We start from the raw sequence: 15,983 nt of genomic DNA, 5'->3' as shown, positions 1-15,983 counted from the left end.
AGGGGAGCCTTGTTGTTCTCGGGAAAGACCCCTGGGCCGCTGGCTGTCGGCCAGGTCTCCCCGCGTGGACACCCAGTCATCTCTCCCCGTTAGGCCGTACGTGTTGGGGAGTTGGCCCCTCTCCCCTTGTTTCCGAGCTGAGAGCGCTTGTGAAAGCCCCACAGATCGCGCCGCTTAGCCCGGCCTTCCACCGGCGGCCTTGGCCTTGCAGAGGCCCCATTGTGGTCAAGCCGGCCCCAGCCCTCGCGACCCTGTGGGACGGTCCAGCTGCCCCACAAGGCTTTCCAAGACCCCCGATCCTCGGGGAATCAGACGGCCACTTCTTTTCTCCCACTCTGATGGATTCCAAAGCCAAACTTTTTGGTTGGCAGCCAATCATTTAATCTCTGCGTCACCAGGATTCGTTGGCTTTGCCTTTATCAATGTCCCTGAAATGTAACGCCCCCAGATGGCTTCAGGCCCGTAGCCTCAGCCTTTTCCACTTGTTCCTTGTGCAGTAGGACTGTGTGGGGCCCAGGCTCTTCTGGGTCTCCTGCGCCCAGTAAGTTGCTTCTGAGACTGCATAGGCCCAACCTCCCCGCCCTCCTTCGGCCTCCTGACGGCCCAGGCCCAGCGCAGTCCCTTACTGGACACCCTGGATTCTGACTCCAGGGCCCGCCGCTCGTCCAGCTGGGCTAGTGATTCCTTACTTATAAAACAGAAACAAATAGCTTCATTAGGCCTAAAATGAGCTTTTATTTATGAAAGTGATTAGTGTTTGGCTCATGGTGTGTTAGCTTTCAGTATTTGCATTTTAGTACGTTGTCAAATAAAGTCTTACCTATTTACTTATATATTATCTCTTCCCTGCTAGAGTATAAGCTTTGTGAAGCCACTGGCCTTGTTCAGGTCAAACTATCATTCGCTAAACTTGTATATATACTAGGGAACTCTGGTAGCCTGTCTACCCACAGTATAATTTTTCAAACTTGATTAACTACTGGTTGTTGTTGTTGATTGCCGTTCAGTCGAGCATGACTCATAATGACCGTATGAACGAAAGGCCTATAACCACGACAATTATCAAAGTTCATTAGAGTTTCCAGAGGCATGTTGTTTAGAAGTGGATGCCACTATGCTAAAAATTTCATTAAGAAAAGTACCTTCCAATGCAATTATTTTTTTTAAATTTTTATTTTATACTTGTTTACATAACAAAGTTCATATACATAGTTTTTCACACTGGATCCTTAGCTTCGGTTTGCAGAGTTCTTTAGAGAGGCGTAAAGGAAATCATTTGAAAGAAAAATTGTATATTGGTGAAGAATGAGCTCCTCAGCAGTATTTCTAGTAATTTTTTTTTATTTCTAGTAATTTAAATTAAACCCAAATATTTTACAATAAAGAGGTAATAAAATACCTTCTCCCCCTCCCATCCACCCTCCATGCGCTTTCCAGCTGGTATATCTTTACGGAGAGGATTGCTCGTCTTTCTCCTGTGGACCAGCTGGTAGGTTTGAACTGTGAAAGGTGTTTTCTTCCTCTTCAGTGTTTCATGTCAAAGTAATAATTGTTTTAACAGTAAAAGTTGAAGGAGGAACCCACACAAAAGTAGTTCTCTAATGAGATTCTCTTGGAACTCTGTGCAATGGGTTGGATAAAATGAATCAGGTCTTTGAACTTGCTCCAGAATTTCAACTTTTCCTCAAACTTCCCGTTTATCAGTGCTCTGAGATCTCCTGTGCAGCCTGACTGATCTCTTACTGTAATTTTTATTCAGCCTCGTGATCATGATGTTTATAGTAAACTAGTAATTACTTATGTATATGAATTAATGAGTCATAGCTCTTTGCTTCTCTTGGAAAAAGACTCTTTAAAGCGGAACTTATATTAAGACCAATACATCTCATTTGACTGTGTTTCTTTTCATTTCTTTTAACGTATTAAGGTTTGTCCATAGAAGACCTTCCTCTTCCTGACGAAAAACCCTTGGGCTGCTTATTTGAAGTCAGAATGTCAGCAAGGTTGAGAGAGTCGCCAACCCTCCTTCCACAGACTTCAGCAGAGTCAGACAGGATTCTGATCGTGAAGATTGAAGATGACGATGACGACGATGAGCAGACCTGTGATGAGGACACCAGCCTCCACTGGAACAGCTACTGCAGCCCGGAGACCTTCCGCCAGCGCTTCAGGCAGTTTGGCTACGAGGATTCCCCTGGGCCCCGGGAGGCGCTGAACCAGCTGCGGGAACTCTGCCATCTCTGGCTGAGGCCGGAGGTGCACACCAAGGAGCAGATTCTGGAGCTGCTTGTGCTGGAGCAGTTCCTGGCCATCCTCCCCAAAGGGCTGCAGGACTGGGTGCAGAAGCATCAGCCAGAGAATGGCGAGGAAGCCGTGACTGTGCTGGAAGACATAGAGCGAGAGCTGGACGAGCCAGCAGAGCCGGTAAGAAGCAGGATGACCAGGCTGAGTCAGGAGCGTGGGCCCATCATCGAGGGTGGAGCAGTTGAGTTCTGTTTCCTGAGTTCAGTTCATGTGGAGGGTGGTGAGTGTGCTCACAGGTGTCCCAGAAAGCATAGCCCGGCTGCTGCTTGCCCCTTTCCCATCTAGTGGCTGTTCAATTGTGTAGGATCAAGCAGGGTTTTGTCCATTACACACAGGGCCACAGCCACCTCCACAGCACCTAATAACAGGATAGATTCTGCATACTTTCTTCTCTTGTTTTAACTCAAGTCTCAATATAATTTTCCTCCTTTCACCTCAGTTATACCTCGTTCTTTTCAGGTTTTATTTTTCAGACAAAGAGAGGACAGATTTGCAGAGAAGCTAACACCTCGGCGAGTAACTCCAGAGTTACCAAATAGCCGGCTCAAATCCAACAAGAAGCAGCTCCCGTGGACCTCGTGGGAGCACCAGTCCTTACGACCAAATGGTGAGGGGCAGGATTCACTTGAGAGCGGTGGGCAAGGTGGCGTTTCAGCCTGCCACATGCAGAGATCTCAGTCGTCCCCTCCTGTTTTCTTTGTGGGAATCTCCTCTGTTAACTTTTCCTGCCAGGCAAACACTGTCATCGTATTTTTCATTTATTTCTCATAAATTTTTATGAATCTTGAACTTCTAAATCCTTAATATCATCTTCTTCAGGATTTTCCAATCTGTTTTAAGCAGAATAACTTTTCTCACGTGAAATTTCACTTGGAATGCCAGTATATTAAACAGATGAAAACACAGCTACTCTAGCTGTGCAGTAGCAAGCAGTCCCAGGTCTCAGGACCTCCCGTTCAGTCTCAAAAGATAACTGAAGCTTCTTCTACCCTGATGCAGCCCCTGATCCCTGCTAAGGGATGTCACGGCACCCTGTTTAGAGACTACACATCTACCTTGTCATTTGCAGTGTGACTAACTCCTTGCTCGTTTGCTGGTGGCTCTAGTGTCCCAGTCTCCCATGTTGCTGCTGAGTGACTTTGTTCTCTTAACGGTGCTTCGAGTATGTTCCTCCCATCCTTCATATCCTAAACTTGCTTTAAGGACTCTGCATCACAGTTCACAAAATTGCTCCAAAGACATTGACACAGAAATCTTTTCTTTGAATGCACATAATAAATAAATGCTGTTGAAGGGACAGGTGAGGGGGCAGTCTTACTGTGTAGAGTGGTGGGGAAGGCTGGCCTCCCTGACGAGGTGACACGTGAGTTGAGATCCTCCTTACTGATGATCTTCCTGGTTGAAACAGGAGAAACCCCAGTTGGGAGAGTCTTCCTCCTTTCCCCATCCACTCTTTCCCTTCTCCAGGGAGAGCTAAACAGGATGAGAGCTTTTAGAAATTAAAAGAAAAAAAATAAACTTTTTAAAATTTAGGGATTTAGGAACCAACTTTTAATCCTTACTTGGCACTGTGTGCTCCCAAGAGGATTGACTAGCTCTGTATGCAGGGCACTTCACACTTCCAGTTTGGAAATGACCGTGGCTTCATTAGGAGAAAAGCAAAAGTCTTCATGTTTGATTTCACTCACTCTGATTGGTGCTGACTGCAGAAGCGAGCAGCCTCGAAGCCAGGTTGTGGGCTCCCGGTGTTGGTACGAGGCGCTGTGCACTACCTGCCAATGTCCTCACAACAACCTTGCTCATGTCTTTTCTTAAGATGTGTAGGTTTTTAAACCACAAAAGTCCCATGGTCTTGCCGTGCAAGAACTCAGACACAGAAGCATTTCTTAGAGTCACTGCATGATTTTGCTGGAACTGAGACGTGTCTTTTCAAAGCTGCTCATATAACCCTGGTCTCAGTGCTGTCACATGCTAACCGTGCCAGGTAATGATAGAAATGATGAAGCATCCAGGTCACTTGGGAGTAGGAGCTCTAAAAACTGAATTGGAGACAAAATCCTTGCCAGTTATGAAACTCTTTAAACCAGTAACAGCAAACTGACATGTACTTAAAAATATTTACTTGAATAAGTATTTGAATAAATATTTACATGAATAAGTGGAAGAGATACATTCATTTTATAATTCATTAGACTCATTTTAGATTAATTTTTTTAATTAAATTTTTTTGTCAACTCAATTTCTGTAGCCAGTGTCACATGAAGCCACTGGCTTTTCTTCCCAAGCTGCTCTTGTCACATCATCCTTATGGCCTGTCCTTGAAGGGGCCCCGTACCACTCAGCATCAGCATTCTCACCGTTCCCTTCAGTCTCTGTCATCTTCTCACATAAAGGTCCCCTCATCAGTTGCGGTCACATTCACTTTCAATTCTTTGGAGTCCATAACCATCAGCAAAACTGCATTTCTTCCTTTCATAGGTTCATTTAGGCAGCTGTTTTCCAATAGCTTCAGTTAAAATGCCATGTAAAGATTACTGAGGTAACCTAACAGCCCTCTGCATCTAAGCAGATTTGTGTACATAGAATAGCTGGAGCCCACAGACCCCTATGTGCACTTTCTCATGGGCATCAAATGTAACACAAAATAATACAATATACGGAGCAATTCAGCCAGTACTCTAAAACACATGCAGGATTGGGTTTCTCATGGATGGATACCAGGTACTACCCTCCCTTTTGTCAGTTATCCTGATTTATAAACTTTTTGCCTAGCTTGTATATTCATATTCCTTTCTGATTGCTTGGCTCTCTGCAGTCTTTTTCTTTGCTTGATTATCCATTTATCGTCAGCCTTTTGTTGGTTTATTATACTTTTGTGCTAAATCATGCTTGCCCCATTGTCATACTTGACTCCTAGTTGTTCCTTTGCTTCTTCAGTAATTCTTCTTTTGCACCAAACTTTCCTCAATCTTGAGGTATCTTTGTACTTCTTACTTTTCCACAGTTTTGTAAGTTTATAGTTTACTGTCTTCTCAGTGTTGTCAGTCTTCTTTGTTTAATGTTCTCCTCAGTAGTTTCTGTTTTACCATCACCATCCGCTTTCTTTCTCCCTCACCCCCTTCAGATCATTCTGTTTCCCTTCCTGAACAGAGAGCTAGTGACATTTGCTTTTCGTATCCATTATTTCAGATGCAAACACCAAAACTGTGAATGTGGCATCGGCTTCGAGGCAAAAGACCTCTTCCGGCGTAGAACGGCATTACGATGTTTCTAACACCCTCCGGATGAATGCTTCCCAGTGCTTCACATATAGAGGAACCTGCAAACAGAATGACAGATTTACAAGAAGACAGGTTGCAAACACCTCCAGGAAAAAGCAGCACAAGTGTAATGAATGTGGCAAGGTCTTTAGTCAGAGCTCAGCGCTCACCCTCCATCGGAGAATCCACAGTGGGGAGAAGCCTTACGCGTGCAACCAGTGTGCAAAGGCTTTCAGCCGAAGTGCCGTCCTTGTTCAGCATCGGAGAACCCACACTGGCGAGAGACCCTACAAGTGCCATGAATGCGGAAAAGCATTTAGCCAGAGCTCAAATCTTTTCAGACATAAGAAAAGACACATTAGAGAAAAGGTCCTGTCAGCGTCGTGAAGGAATCAAAGCATTTGCTCGGTTTTTTTACCAGGATAAAAAGCATGAGGCACACTTTCCTTTGTTGTAAGTCCATGGTTTTAGTGGGTACCAGTTTCCTAAAGGGTCAAAGAAGCCGCAGGGAGAATGTAGAGCATCTTATGTCAGTATTTGCTTTAGTGATTATCTGTAAAGTCAGCTCACATGTTAAAGATTTCTAAAGCCTAATGCAGATTTTTATCTGAGTGGCCCTTAAAAAGACAGTCTCACACAAGTTCTGTTAGTTTTGTTATTAGCACAAATGATAGGTTAGTGTATTCTTGTTAGAGAAGTATATTTTCCCCCTTTTGGGAAGGGGTTATGATTAACTCAGTTTAAAAATGGTTATTCTCCCTCATTTCATAACTTGAGTGTTAGAATTCTAAAAACCAAAGATTAAAGTGGTGGGTTTTGGTTTTGTTTGTTTACTTTTCCATTTTGTCTTATGATCCCAAATATGGGACTAAAATTGAAAAGACCCAAAATAATATGTGCCTCAAAACTGGGCTGTAATGTCCAGGATCATTTTCAGAAGGTAGGTGAGTTAAGGGACTTAATCTCCAATGAAAGTTCACAGACCTACACACTACTAATAATACTAAGTCATTTCCCTTGTAGGAAAAACAGTCTCCTTAACATTGTAATTTGGAAACAGTACGTGGCTTCAAGGAGTGGGCTAACCAGGAATGTTTTAATAATTGGAATATTCAGTGAGTGCTATATAAGGTTGATCATCATCTTAACATGATGAATAATTTTAATAAGGCATAAGGTGGATGAAGAACAAGACTGTTGCAGTAAGACTGATGGTACACAAATCTGATGATAGTGCAAATACAGCGTATAATGGAGAGTGTACCACAGTTCAACTGGAAAAGGAAGCCCTTAAGAGCTGATGACTATTCATTGTCCTCTGTGTCCCCTTTTCAGGCATAAATCAGTTTTGCATGTGTTTCAAGCCTTTCCAGGGTTTTGGAATTCTCAGTAAGATGACTTTTTGGGCAAGTCGTCATAAAATAAGACCCTGACTTCGTAAAGCTCTTGTACAAATGAGGAAATCACTAAATCGCAACTTTAAGAACCCACTCAGTAATTGTTTAGAAACAATTGTTGAGACTAACCATTATAGCTTATAAGTGTTAAGGCAATGTTTTTAGAATGTCTTGAGTAGCAAATTGTAAGCATATTAAATCAGATTTCCCATTTAAGAATAAAGTGTATATATTCAAATTTGTATATTAAAACTATTTTGTTAGTGCACAACATAAATGTTTTCTTTCCCTAGAATTCTTCATAAAACTGTTAAATATTGCAATAATATATATTGTGTTTCACTTGATGTTCAGTTGTCAAAAGTATAGGGAAACATCAGAAGGTGAAGTTTTTGGAAGGGAAAGGAGAGTATCAGAGTGAACTTTGCTTGGTTAGGATCTTCATGCAGTATAACCAGTTCCATAGAGAATACAACCCTATCTAATGCTTAGAGTAACTCCAGAAATCAATGTGGAATGATTATGTTCTGGTTATTGATAAGATAGATGAAACCTTGAAAGCAGATTTTTCTTAATAGATTTTTCTAATAATCATTGTGTGTTGTAGCTTTAGTAAATGTAAATATACATTGGAATTTGTGTTTGGGGTTTTGTTTTTTTTTTAATTACTAATGTAGGAGTCGTTTTATTTGGGGCTCATTCTAGTTGTAATGAAAGAGGAACAAGCCATCCAATAAAGCAGCAGATGCCTCAGTAATGTGTGTTGTGACTTAATGCTTAATTCTGGAAAGACAGTTTCTTTGGTCCTATGAGAATTAAAGTGACAGAATCGACATCACATCTGTCCTCACTTGATGCTACCATTCTAACTTACGCAGTGTTCTTTTTATTGTGTAGAACCTCAACTTCTCCACCAGAAGTGCTATGAATCGTATCAGTTAAGTACAAACTGGAGGTGAATCCTTAAAAAAGGGTATTTTTCTGAGTTCTCTAGCAGTTCTAGTAGATCTCCTGGTAGAAGGTTCTAGTTTATCTAGGAGAGTTAGTATTGATGACATGAGTCACAGGCGACTCGACGGCACATAACAACAACAATAATAGTACTCTCATTAGATAGATAGCAAATGCTTCAGAACAAAACAGCGTTTTTTAATGAATTCCCTTCTTCGGTGGATCTTCAAAAAACAAAAACAGCTCCTCCACATTTCCATTAAAAGAAGGGATGTTCATCACTTTGGGATGGGACTATATCTTTTTATCTTCAAATAACCCCAACAAACCCACCGCTGACAAGTCTGTTGCGACCCATGGCTGCCCTTCGTTGGATTTCTAAAGCTGTAAAGCTTAGATGGAACAGACGGCCTCTTTCTCCCAACATAAGCTGGTGGATCAAACCACTGATCTTCCCATTAGTAGTCACTGAATGAAACTACATGAACCAGTTATTGGAAGGTTCTTCTAAAAAAATAGCAAATGGATTGGGGAAGATGAGATTTTAAAATTCAACTAAACTGGCTGAGAATTTACTCTCAACATCTTCAGGCCTAGATTCAAAGGTACCCTAAAACCCAGATTTGAGCAAACACATCTCTAAAAGAAGTGGCAATTTCCAGACAAAGGGGCCAGGAAAAGGGAATGGAATGGAATGCAAAAACAGTCCTTTCCCCTTCCCGTGCCCTGTTCATTTTTCCTCCTTTCCCACCCAGCACTCTGGTAATATGGGTACAGTGGGATTGGCAACAGCTTTATGATGGTGGTTATAAAGCTCAAAGGAGGGGACCCCTACTCCAACCAGAGAAGCTTTGGCCTCAACAAACAGTACAGATTTTCATTGATTTTATTCTGTGTCCTCTCACTGCTTGGGCCAGGAAAGAGATTCAGCTGGGCAGGGAAACAAAAACTTCTGCTTTATAGCTGGAAAAATGGTACAAAAGACCTGAAGGAGTTCCTATGAAGAGAAAGATTAGAATTCCTGAAGTTTATGAACTTTGCTCCCCTTTGAATTTCATGCTAAGCAGTAGACTATATAGACCTTGAGAACACTAGAGACAGACCCAAATACCACTGGCAACATGAATTGACATTGGAACATGAACTAACTCAACATCATAGCCAACGAGGTAAGAACTGTGGCCTGATGACAACAGGTATTTGCCTGCAGGGACAAAAACTCAAAACTCATTCCCTCTAGTTGGAACCGACTTACAGCAGACCCTTCAGGAGGTTTTCAGAGGCTGTAAAGGAAGCTCTGGTGGCCTAGTGGTAAGGAGATGTTCTGTCATCTCAAAGGCATGCGGTTTGAATCCACAGAAGAAAGATGGGCTCTGTAGGAGAAAGATGACAATCTCCTCCCATGCCATTTACTGCCTCTGAAAACCTGCCAGGTTAGCAATGGGTTGGTCCCGACTCAATGGTATACGACAACAAAAGGTACATTATATAAACCAAAGTTACTTGGCAGAGGAAGAATCAGAACATTTTTTATTTGAGAGAAAAAAAGATCATTAGCCACCACCTGTGAGATGACAGATTTGGTTTTGGATTTTTTTTTTTTTTAAAAAAAGTTGTGGCGAGCTCTGGTGGCCTAGTGGCAAGAAGCTGTACTGCAATCCCAGAGGTGAGCAGTTCAAATCCACCAGATGCTCTGCTGGAGAAGGAGGGACAATCTCCTCCTCTACCTGTCAGATCCGATTTGATGTAACACACAAAAAAATAATAAAAACAACATCATTTAAAAAAATGTGTATGTACCATCAAATCAGATCTGACTGGTACAGGAGGAGATTGCCCCTCCTTCTCCAGCAGAGCATTTGGTGGATTTGAACTGCATGCCTCTGGGATTACAATGCAGCTTCTTGCCACTAGGCCACCAGAGCTCCCCGAGATGACAGATTTGTAATGACCCAAAAGTTTTAAAGCAGTCATTATATCCAGGCTTAGGAGATAAGGGTGAATGAATGGAAAGGTAAAAGAAGAAATAAGATAAAAAGAAGCACCAAATGAAACTTTTGAATTTTAAAATGCAATACCAAAATAAACCATTAGGGGGTGGGTCCAATGGCAGAATTGTTGGGTATCATTGAGTTGGAACCAACTCCCAGCTCACCCTCCAGCAAGCTTCAGAGGTAATAAATTGCATGGAAGGACATTGCTCATCTTTCTCCCATGAAGCATCTGGAGGATTCAAACCACATGCCTTTGTGTTGACAGCACAATTCCTTACCACTACACCCTAGCTCCCTAATGGCAGAATAGAGGTGGCCAGAAAAAGAGTTCATGGACTAGAAGATTAATGATAAAAATTATGCTATCTAAGCAACAAAGAGAAAATGGGGTGGTGGCAGATCAGATCTTGAGGAATCTATGGAATAATATCAAAAGGTTAAAGGTGTCATCCTGAAAACAAGAAGAGGAGAATGAGCATAGAGAGGGAAAAAAATGATGAAATAATGGCTGAAAAGTCCCCAAATTTTACAAGAGACTTAAACTATAGCCTTAGGAAATTTAGTAAACTTAAACTCAACTCCATGCCCAGACATGCTCAATCAAACTGCTGAAAATGAAAAACAAATTCTGTAAACAACAATGAAACAGGATATATTTCATATAGTGGGGTGGGACGGGGTGGGGGGCAGAAGGGGGAGAGAAATGCTACAGAGGACATCATCAGAAACCCTGCAGGCCAGGAAGCAGGACAACATCTGCAAAGAACAGAACTGTCTCTCTGATAATCTATATAAAATGAAAATAACCTTCAGAAATGATTGCACCATAAATCCATTCTCAGAAAGAGGAAAACTAGGGAAATTTCTCACCAGCAGAAGTAAATAACAGAAGTTCTAAAGGAAGTTCTTCAGAAGGAAGGGAAATGATACTAGAGAGAAACTTGGATCATCAATAAATAATGAAGAGGTACATAAACAAAAAAACATACGTTAAGTCAATAAAATAGACTTCTTTATATATGACAACTGAAAAAGTATGTTGTTTGATAACATTTCCAGTGTGTGTAAATATAATACATATGACAACTACAACATAAATGGAGAGAGTAAAGAAATACTTCAAGAAAGTAAAGAATTTCTATTTTCTTTGAAGAAGCAAAATATTAAAGTGAAATGTTTGGTGTGTATATTGTAATGTCAAGAGCAATCATTTAAAAACTGTAAAATGATGTAACTTAAAACAAATGATAAATATGAAATGTTAATATTGTAATATTTAGGAATATAAAATATTAAATTTTAAAGTAATTCTAAAGAAGCCAAAAAAAGAAAATTATAAATACCAAAGGACAGCATAAAAAGGGGCAAACTTCCACCTAAATATATCAATCATTGCATTAAATTAAAAATAGTATAAATATACCAATTAAAAGAGAAACTGTCAAGATGGATAAAATAATATAAACTCCAACTATATACTGTCTACAAGGAATATCTTAAATATAACAATATATTGTTTGGTTTTGGGTTTTTTAATAAGTTTTTTTATTTTAATTGTGATTTTAATGAAAGTTTACAGGAAAGTAAGATTTTCATTCATTCATTGTTGTACATTTAACATTCTCTGTTCCCCTCCCTCAGTTCATTTTTTTTAATATTTGTTCATTACCTCCCTCTCCCCACCCCAGTACTCTTTGAAATGTACCTCTTATTCTGGACTGTTGTCAAACGTGTAATGCCTAATCATAGATTCCTTTTAAACAGTTTTATCCTTCATCATCTGTTCCAATGCAGTATTCATTACTTATCCCCTCTTTTCTTAGTTTCCTCCCAACTACCATGTCAGTCCTGTTTTATAACAATGGCATGATGCGGTGTTTGTCCTTATGTGATTGAAATATTAAATATAACAACATACTCTTGTTGATGGTGTGTGCCTTTAGTCAGAACCGACTCAGAGCTGACACTCCAGTGAGTTTTTAGAGGCGGTAAGTCTAATGGGAAGAGATTGCCCATCCTTCTCCTGCAGTCCAGCTGGCGGATTCGAACTGTGTGCCTTTAGATAAAAAGTATATCACAAACTAATCAAAGGAAATCAGAGGGGCTAGGTCAATATTAAAGAAGACTTTAAAAATTCCGTAGGTGATATTATCTAACTCACCAAATCCATCCTATTTAGCTGTCAGCTAGTTAGTATTCTGTACTTTTAAACTTGGACACTGCCTTGTAAATCTCTCTCTATCTCTCTCTGAACCCAGGGTTATTTCTTCTTCCTTTTTTATTCCTTTTAAGCCTGAATAAATGAATGAGACGCTTGATCTCAGAACAAAGCATGACAGAAGGATTTGACTGTTACAGAAGGTTACAAATTACAAAAGAGTGGTGTGTGTGTGTGTGTGTGTGTGTGTGTGTGTGTGTGTGTGTAGCAAGTATAACCACAAGAGTCAGCTCCCTGGGAGTTTTTGTCTTCTACAACAAAAGACTGGCCACAGAACAAAAGGAGCCACAGCCTCAAAGCAAGTTGCTGAGGGGCCAATGGCACTTGGTAGCTAAGAATTTTCACAGTCTGTGGCTGAACTCCAAAAAGCCGTGAGGCAGAAAGCCTCCTCAGAACTGAGAAGTGATAGCAGAAATGTCCCACAACAGTGTCCTTGGAAGAAGATAGGGATCCAAGCGAGGTATAATCTTGTAACCGTTCCTCACAAGCCTGCCATCCTCACTCCCACGTACCAGGAGGATCCCAAAAGCATTCTGTTAAAGACTCAAATCAGCTGTGGTTCAAGCCTTTCCTATGCAGCCCGTGTTGATCTATACAGGGTGACCAGGACTTGACATGGAGCTGTTCCATACACTCTGGTTGCTCAGAGGAACAAGCTCTGTCTTAACTGGATATTAAAGCTGACAACAGGTCCACCAATCAGAGAGGAGTTCACATGAGGGCTCAGACGGATAAGGTTCTAAGTGGTGTTAACTTGCTCTAAAGAGCAAGTTAGGGATGAAAACTTCTAGTGTAGAGAAACTAGGGATGATAGAATAGAGAATCACAGAAAAAGGGCTTTTTAAAACTGTCAAATTTTTCAATTTCCCAAGTATTTTTGCTTATTTAAAAAAAAACAAAAACTTGGTTGGTTTTTTTTTTTTCCTTTAATGAAGCAAAACAAAACAAAAGACCTCAAGCCAGCCTTTGCTCTTGTTGTGGTTGGTAAGTGCCATCAATCACTAGTGTCTGCTTATAACTGTTCCTCCTCCTTTGTGTTTTCATACTTGAGGGCTCCATCTCAGTTGCCTTATCTGCTAGTCTGTGTTCTATTGTACATAGGGTTTTCAAAGGCCTGCTATTTCAGAAGTGAATAGTCAATCCTTCTTCCTAGTCTGTTTTAATCTGAATGCTCAGATTTAGAACAGTCTCTGACAGACAAGCATCTCCATACATTTTCAATCTATATGCAGAATAGATTATCTGGGAGGCTGGCCTCTCTGAAGAGAAATGTGACATCAGGATTGGAGGAAGACTCATCAACAATCTGTGTTATGCTGATGACACAACCCTGCTTGCTGAAACTGAGGAGGACCTAAGCACTTGCTGCAGAAGGTCAAGGACTATAGCCTTCAATATGGATTGAAGCTCAATATCAAGAAAAGATTCTCACCACAGGACCAATTGGCAGCATTGTGATGGATGGTGAAGAGACCGAGATTATAAACAGCTTTGGTTTGCTTGGCTCCACAATCAACATCCTTGGCACCAGCAGCCAGGACATTAAAAGAGGTATCGCGTTGGGAAAGTCTGCTGTCAGAGACCTCTCCAAAGTACTGAAGAGCAAGGATGTCAGTCTGGAGACTAAGTTGTGCCTGATCCAGGCCGCAGTCTTTGCAATTACTTGCTATGGATCAGAAAGCTGGGCAATGACTAAGAATGATAGAAGGAGAATTGATGCCTTTGAGCTGTGGTGCTGGAAAAGAGTATTGAATATATCATGGACTGCTAAGAGAATGAACAGATTTAACCTGGAGAGGGTGAAACCAGGTTGCTCCTTGGAGACAAGGATTCTAAAGCTTTGTCTGACATACTTTGGGCGTGTTGCAAGGACTGGTAAGAGAATGAACAGATTTAACCTGGAGAGGGTGAAACCAGGTTGCTCCTTGGAGGCAAGGATTCTAAAGCTTTGTCTGACATACTTTGGGCATGTTGCAAGGAGGGACCAGTCCTTGGAGAGGGACATTATGCTTGGGAGGGTGGAGGGACAGCACAGGAGAGGAAGACTCCTCGATGAGATGGATTGATTCAGTGACTGGGGTGATGGGATAGGCATGTCAGGGACACTAAGATTGGCACAGGAAAGAGCAGGGCTTAGGGCTGTTGTACAAAGGGTTGCTATGAGTTTCAGATGACTTGATGGCACATAACAACAACAAGTGACATCAAGCTGGTATCAACTGGTAGTGACCCATGAACAACATAAATGAAACGCTGTCCAGCCCACACCATCCTTACAATTGTTTGAGGCCTTTATTGTTTTCACAATGTCAGTCCATCTTGTTGCTTTTCTTCCTCTTTTTTTCTGATTTTCTACCAAGCATGGTGTCCTTCTTCAGGGACTGGATGTCCACAGTACATGAGACAAATCTTACTGTCCTTGCTTCAACAGGAGCCCTCTGGCTCTCCTTCTTCTAAAACAGATTTATTCATTTGGCAGTCTGCGGTGGATTCGCTATTCTCCATCATCATCATTCAAAGGCATTAGTTCTTTAGGCTTCTTCCCTGTACACTGTCCAGCTTTCACACACAGATAATGAGATTTAAAATACCATTGTTTGAGAGACGTGCACCTTAGGCCCCAATGTGCTGTATTTAAAACCATCTTTGGCAGTAAATTTGCCCAAAGCAATACATTCTTTGGTTTCTTGACCACTGCTTCCATGGGCATTGATTGCAGATTCAAGTTAAATGAAGTCTTTAGCAACTTCAGTCTTCCCTCCATTTAGCGTCATGCTGCTTACTGGACCAGTTATGAGGATCTTTACTTTATGTTAAGATGTAATCCATACTGAAGGCTGGACTTTTTGAAAATGCTTCAAGTTCTCCTCCCTTTCAGAAACCAGGGTTGTGTCATCTGCATATCACAGATTGTTATTGAGTCTTCTGCCAATCCTGATGCACTTTCCTTCTTCATATAGTTGAGTTTTTTGAATTATTTGCTCAGTAAAGAGACTGAATACATATAATGAGAGGATAGAACCCTAGCACATACCTCTCCTGATGTTAAACAATGTGGAATCTCCTTGTTCTATTTGAACAACTGTTTCTTGGTGTGTGAACACATTCTGCATGAGCACATATAGTCTTTCAGCTAGCAGGGCAACTCCCTATGGACTGCAGCCCCAGAACGCCCTAAGTGTTCTGGAATCCCCATTCTTTGCAGTGTTATCCATAATGTATTATGATCCACACAGTCAAACACCTTTGCATAGCCAAGAAACCACAGGTAAACAGTTTCTGAGTATCCTCTGGATTCAGCCAAGATCCATCTAATTTTAGCAAAGACATCTTGCATTCTGCATTCTCTTCCGAGTTCAGCTTGAAATTCTGGTAATTCTCTATGGTACTGCTACAATGATTTTTAAATTATCATCAGCAGAATTGGAAACAATCTAAGTGCCCATCAACAAATGAATAGATAGAGAAGCTGTGCTATATTCACACAATGGAATACTACGCTGCATTGAAAAACAAGGAACTCATGAAATATTATACAAAATGGATGACCCTAGAGGACCCTGGAGGACATTATGCTGAGTGAAATACCTCAGTTACAAAAGGACAAATACTGCATAGTGCCACTGTTGTAGAACAGGACTGACATCAGGGTTGGGGTGAGACTGAGAAATATTGGACAAATTATGTATACTGCATTGAAATAGATGAGGGAGAGAACTGTTTAAAAGCGATATATGATTGGTTATTATGGTCATGATAAGAGTCCAGAATAAAGGCTGCATAGTGGAGTGTACTGGGGGAAGGGGGGATTGTATACCAATGAGACTTTTTCTTTTACTTTTCTTTTTTAATTATTATT

The 15,983-nt window shown here is 41.1% G+C and overlaps 1 protein-coding gene across 1 annotated transcript; it reads left to right on the top strand.

Moving 5' to 3' along the window:
• The first annotated feature begins 1,992 nt into the window (after positions 1-1,992).
• Positions 1,993-5,951, top strand: ZNF396 (zinc finger protein 396). The gene is made up of 3 exons (XM_006889228.1): positions 1,993-2,424; positions 2,764-2,911; positions 5,494-5,951. Exons 1-3 carry the CDS (start codon positions 1,993-1,995, stop codon positions 5,949-5,951), a joined length of 1,038 nt encoding a protein of 345 aa, XP_006889290.1.
• Positions 5,952-15,983: the final 10,032 nt, after the last annotated feature.

This window comes from Elephantulus edwardii, unplaced genomic scaffold, assembly GCF_000299155.1.
Source record: "Elephantulus edwardii isolate Elephantulus edwardi_28Jun2011 unplaced genomic scaffold, EleEdw1.0 scaffold00076, whole genome shotgun sequence".
NCBI classification, from domain to species: domain Eukaryota; kingdom Metazoa; phylum Chordata; class Mammalia; order Macroscelidea; family Macroscelididae; genus Elephantulus; species Elephantulus edwardii.
The sequence above is the reverse complement of the archived record's forward strand: the minus strand, read 5'-3'. Positions and strand labels throughout refer to the sequence as shown.

What these genes read in the sequence shown, in the direction of transcription:
- ZNF396 (XM_006889228.1), top strand. Translation starts at nt 1,993, where the DNA reads ATGTCAGCAAGGTTGAGAGAGTCGCCAACCCTCCTTCCACAGACTTCA. An exon ending in TGGACGAGCCAGCAGAGCCG is followed by an intron (nt 2,425 to 2,763) that starts GTAAGAAGCAGG and finishes CGTTCTTTTCAG; the next exon opens with GTTTTATTTTTCAGACAAAG. An exon ending in CCAGTCCTTACGACCAAATG is followed by an intron (nt 2,912 to 5,493) that starts GTGAGGGGCAGG and finishes CCATTATTTCAG; the next exon opens with ATGCAAACACCAAAACTGTG.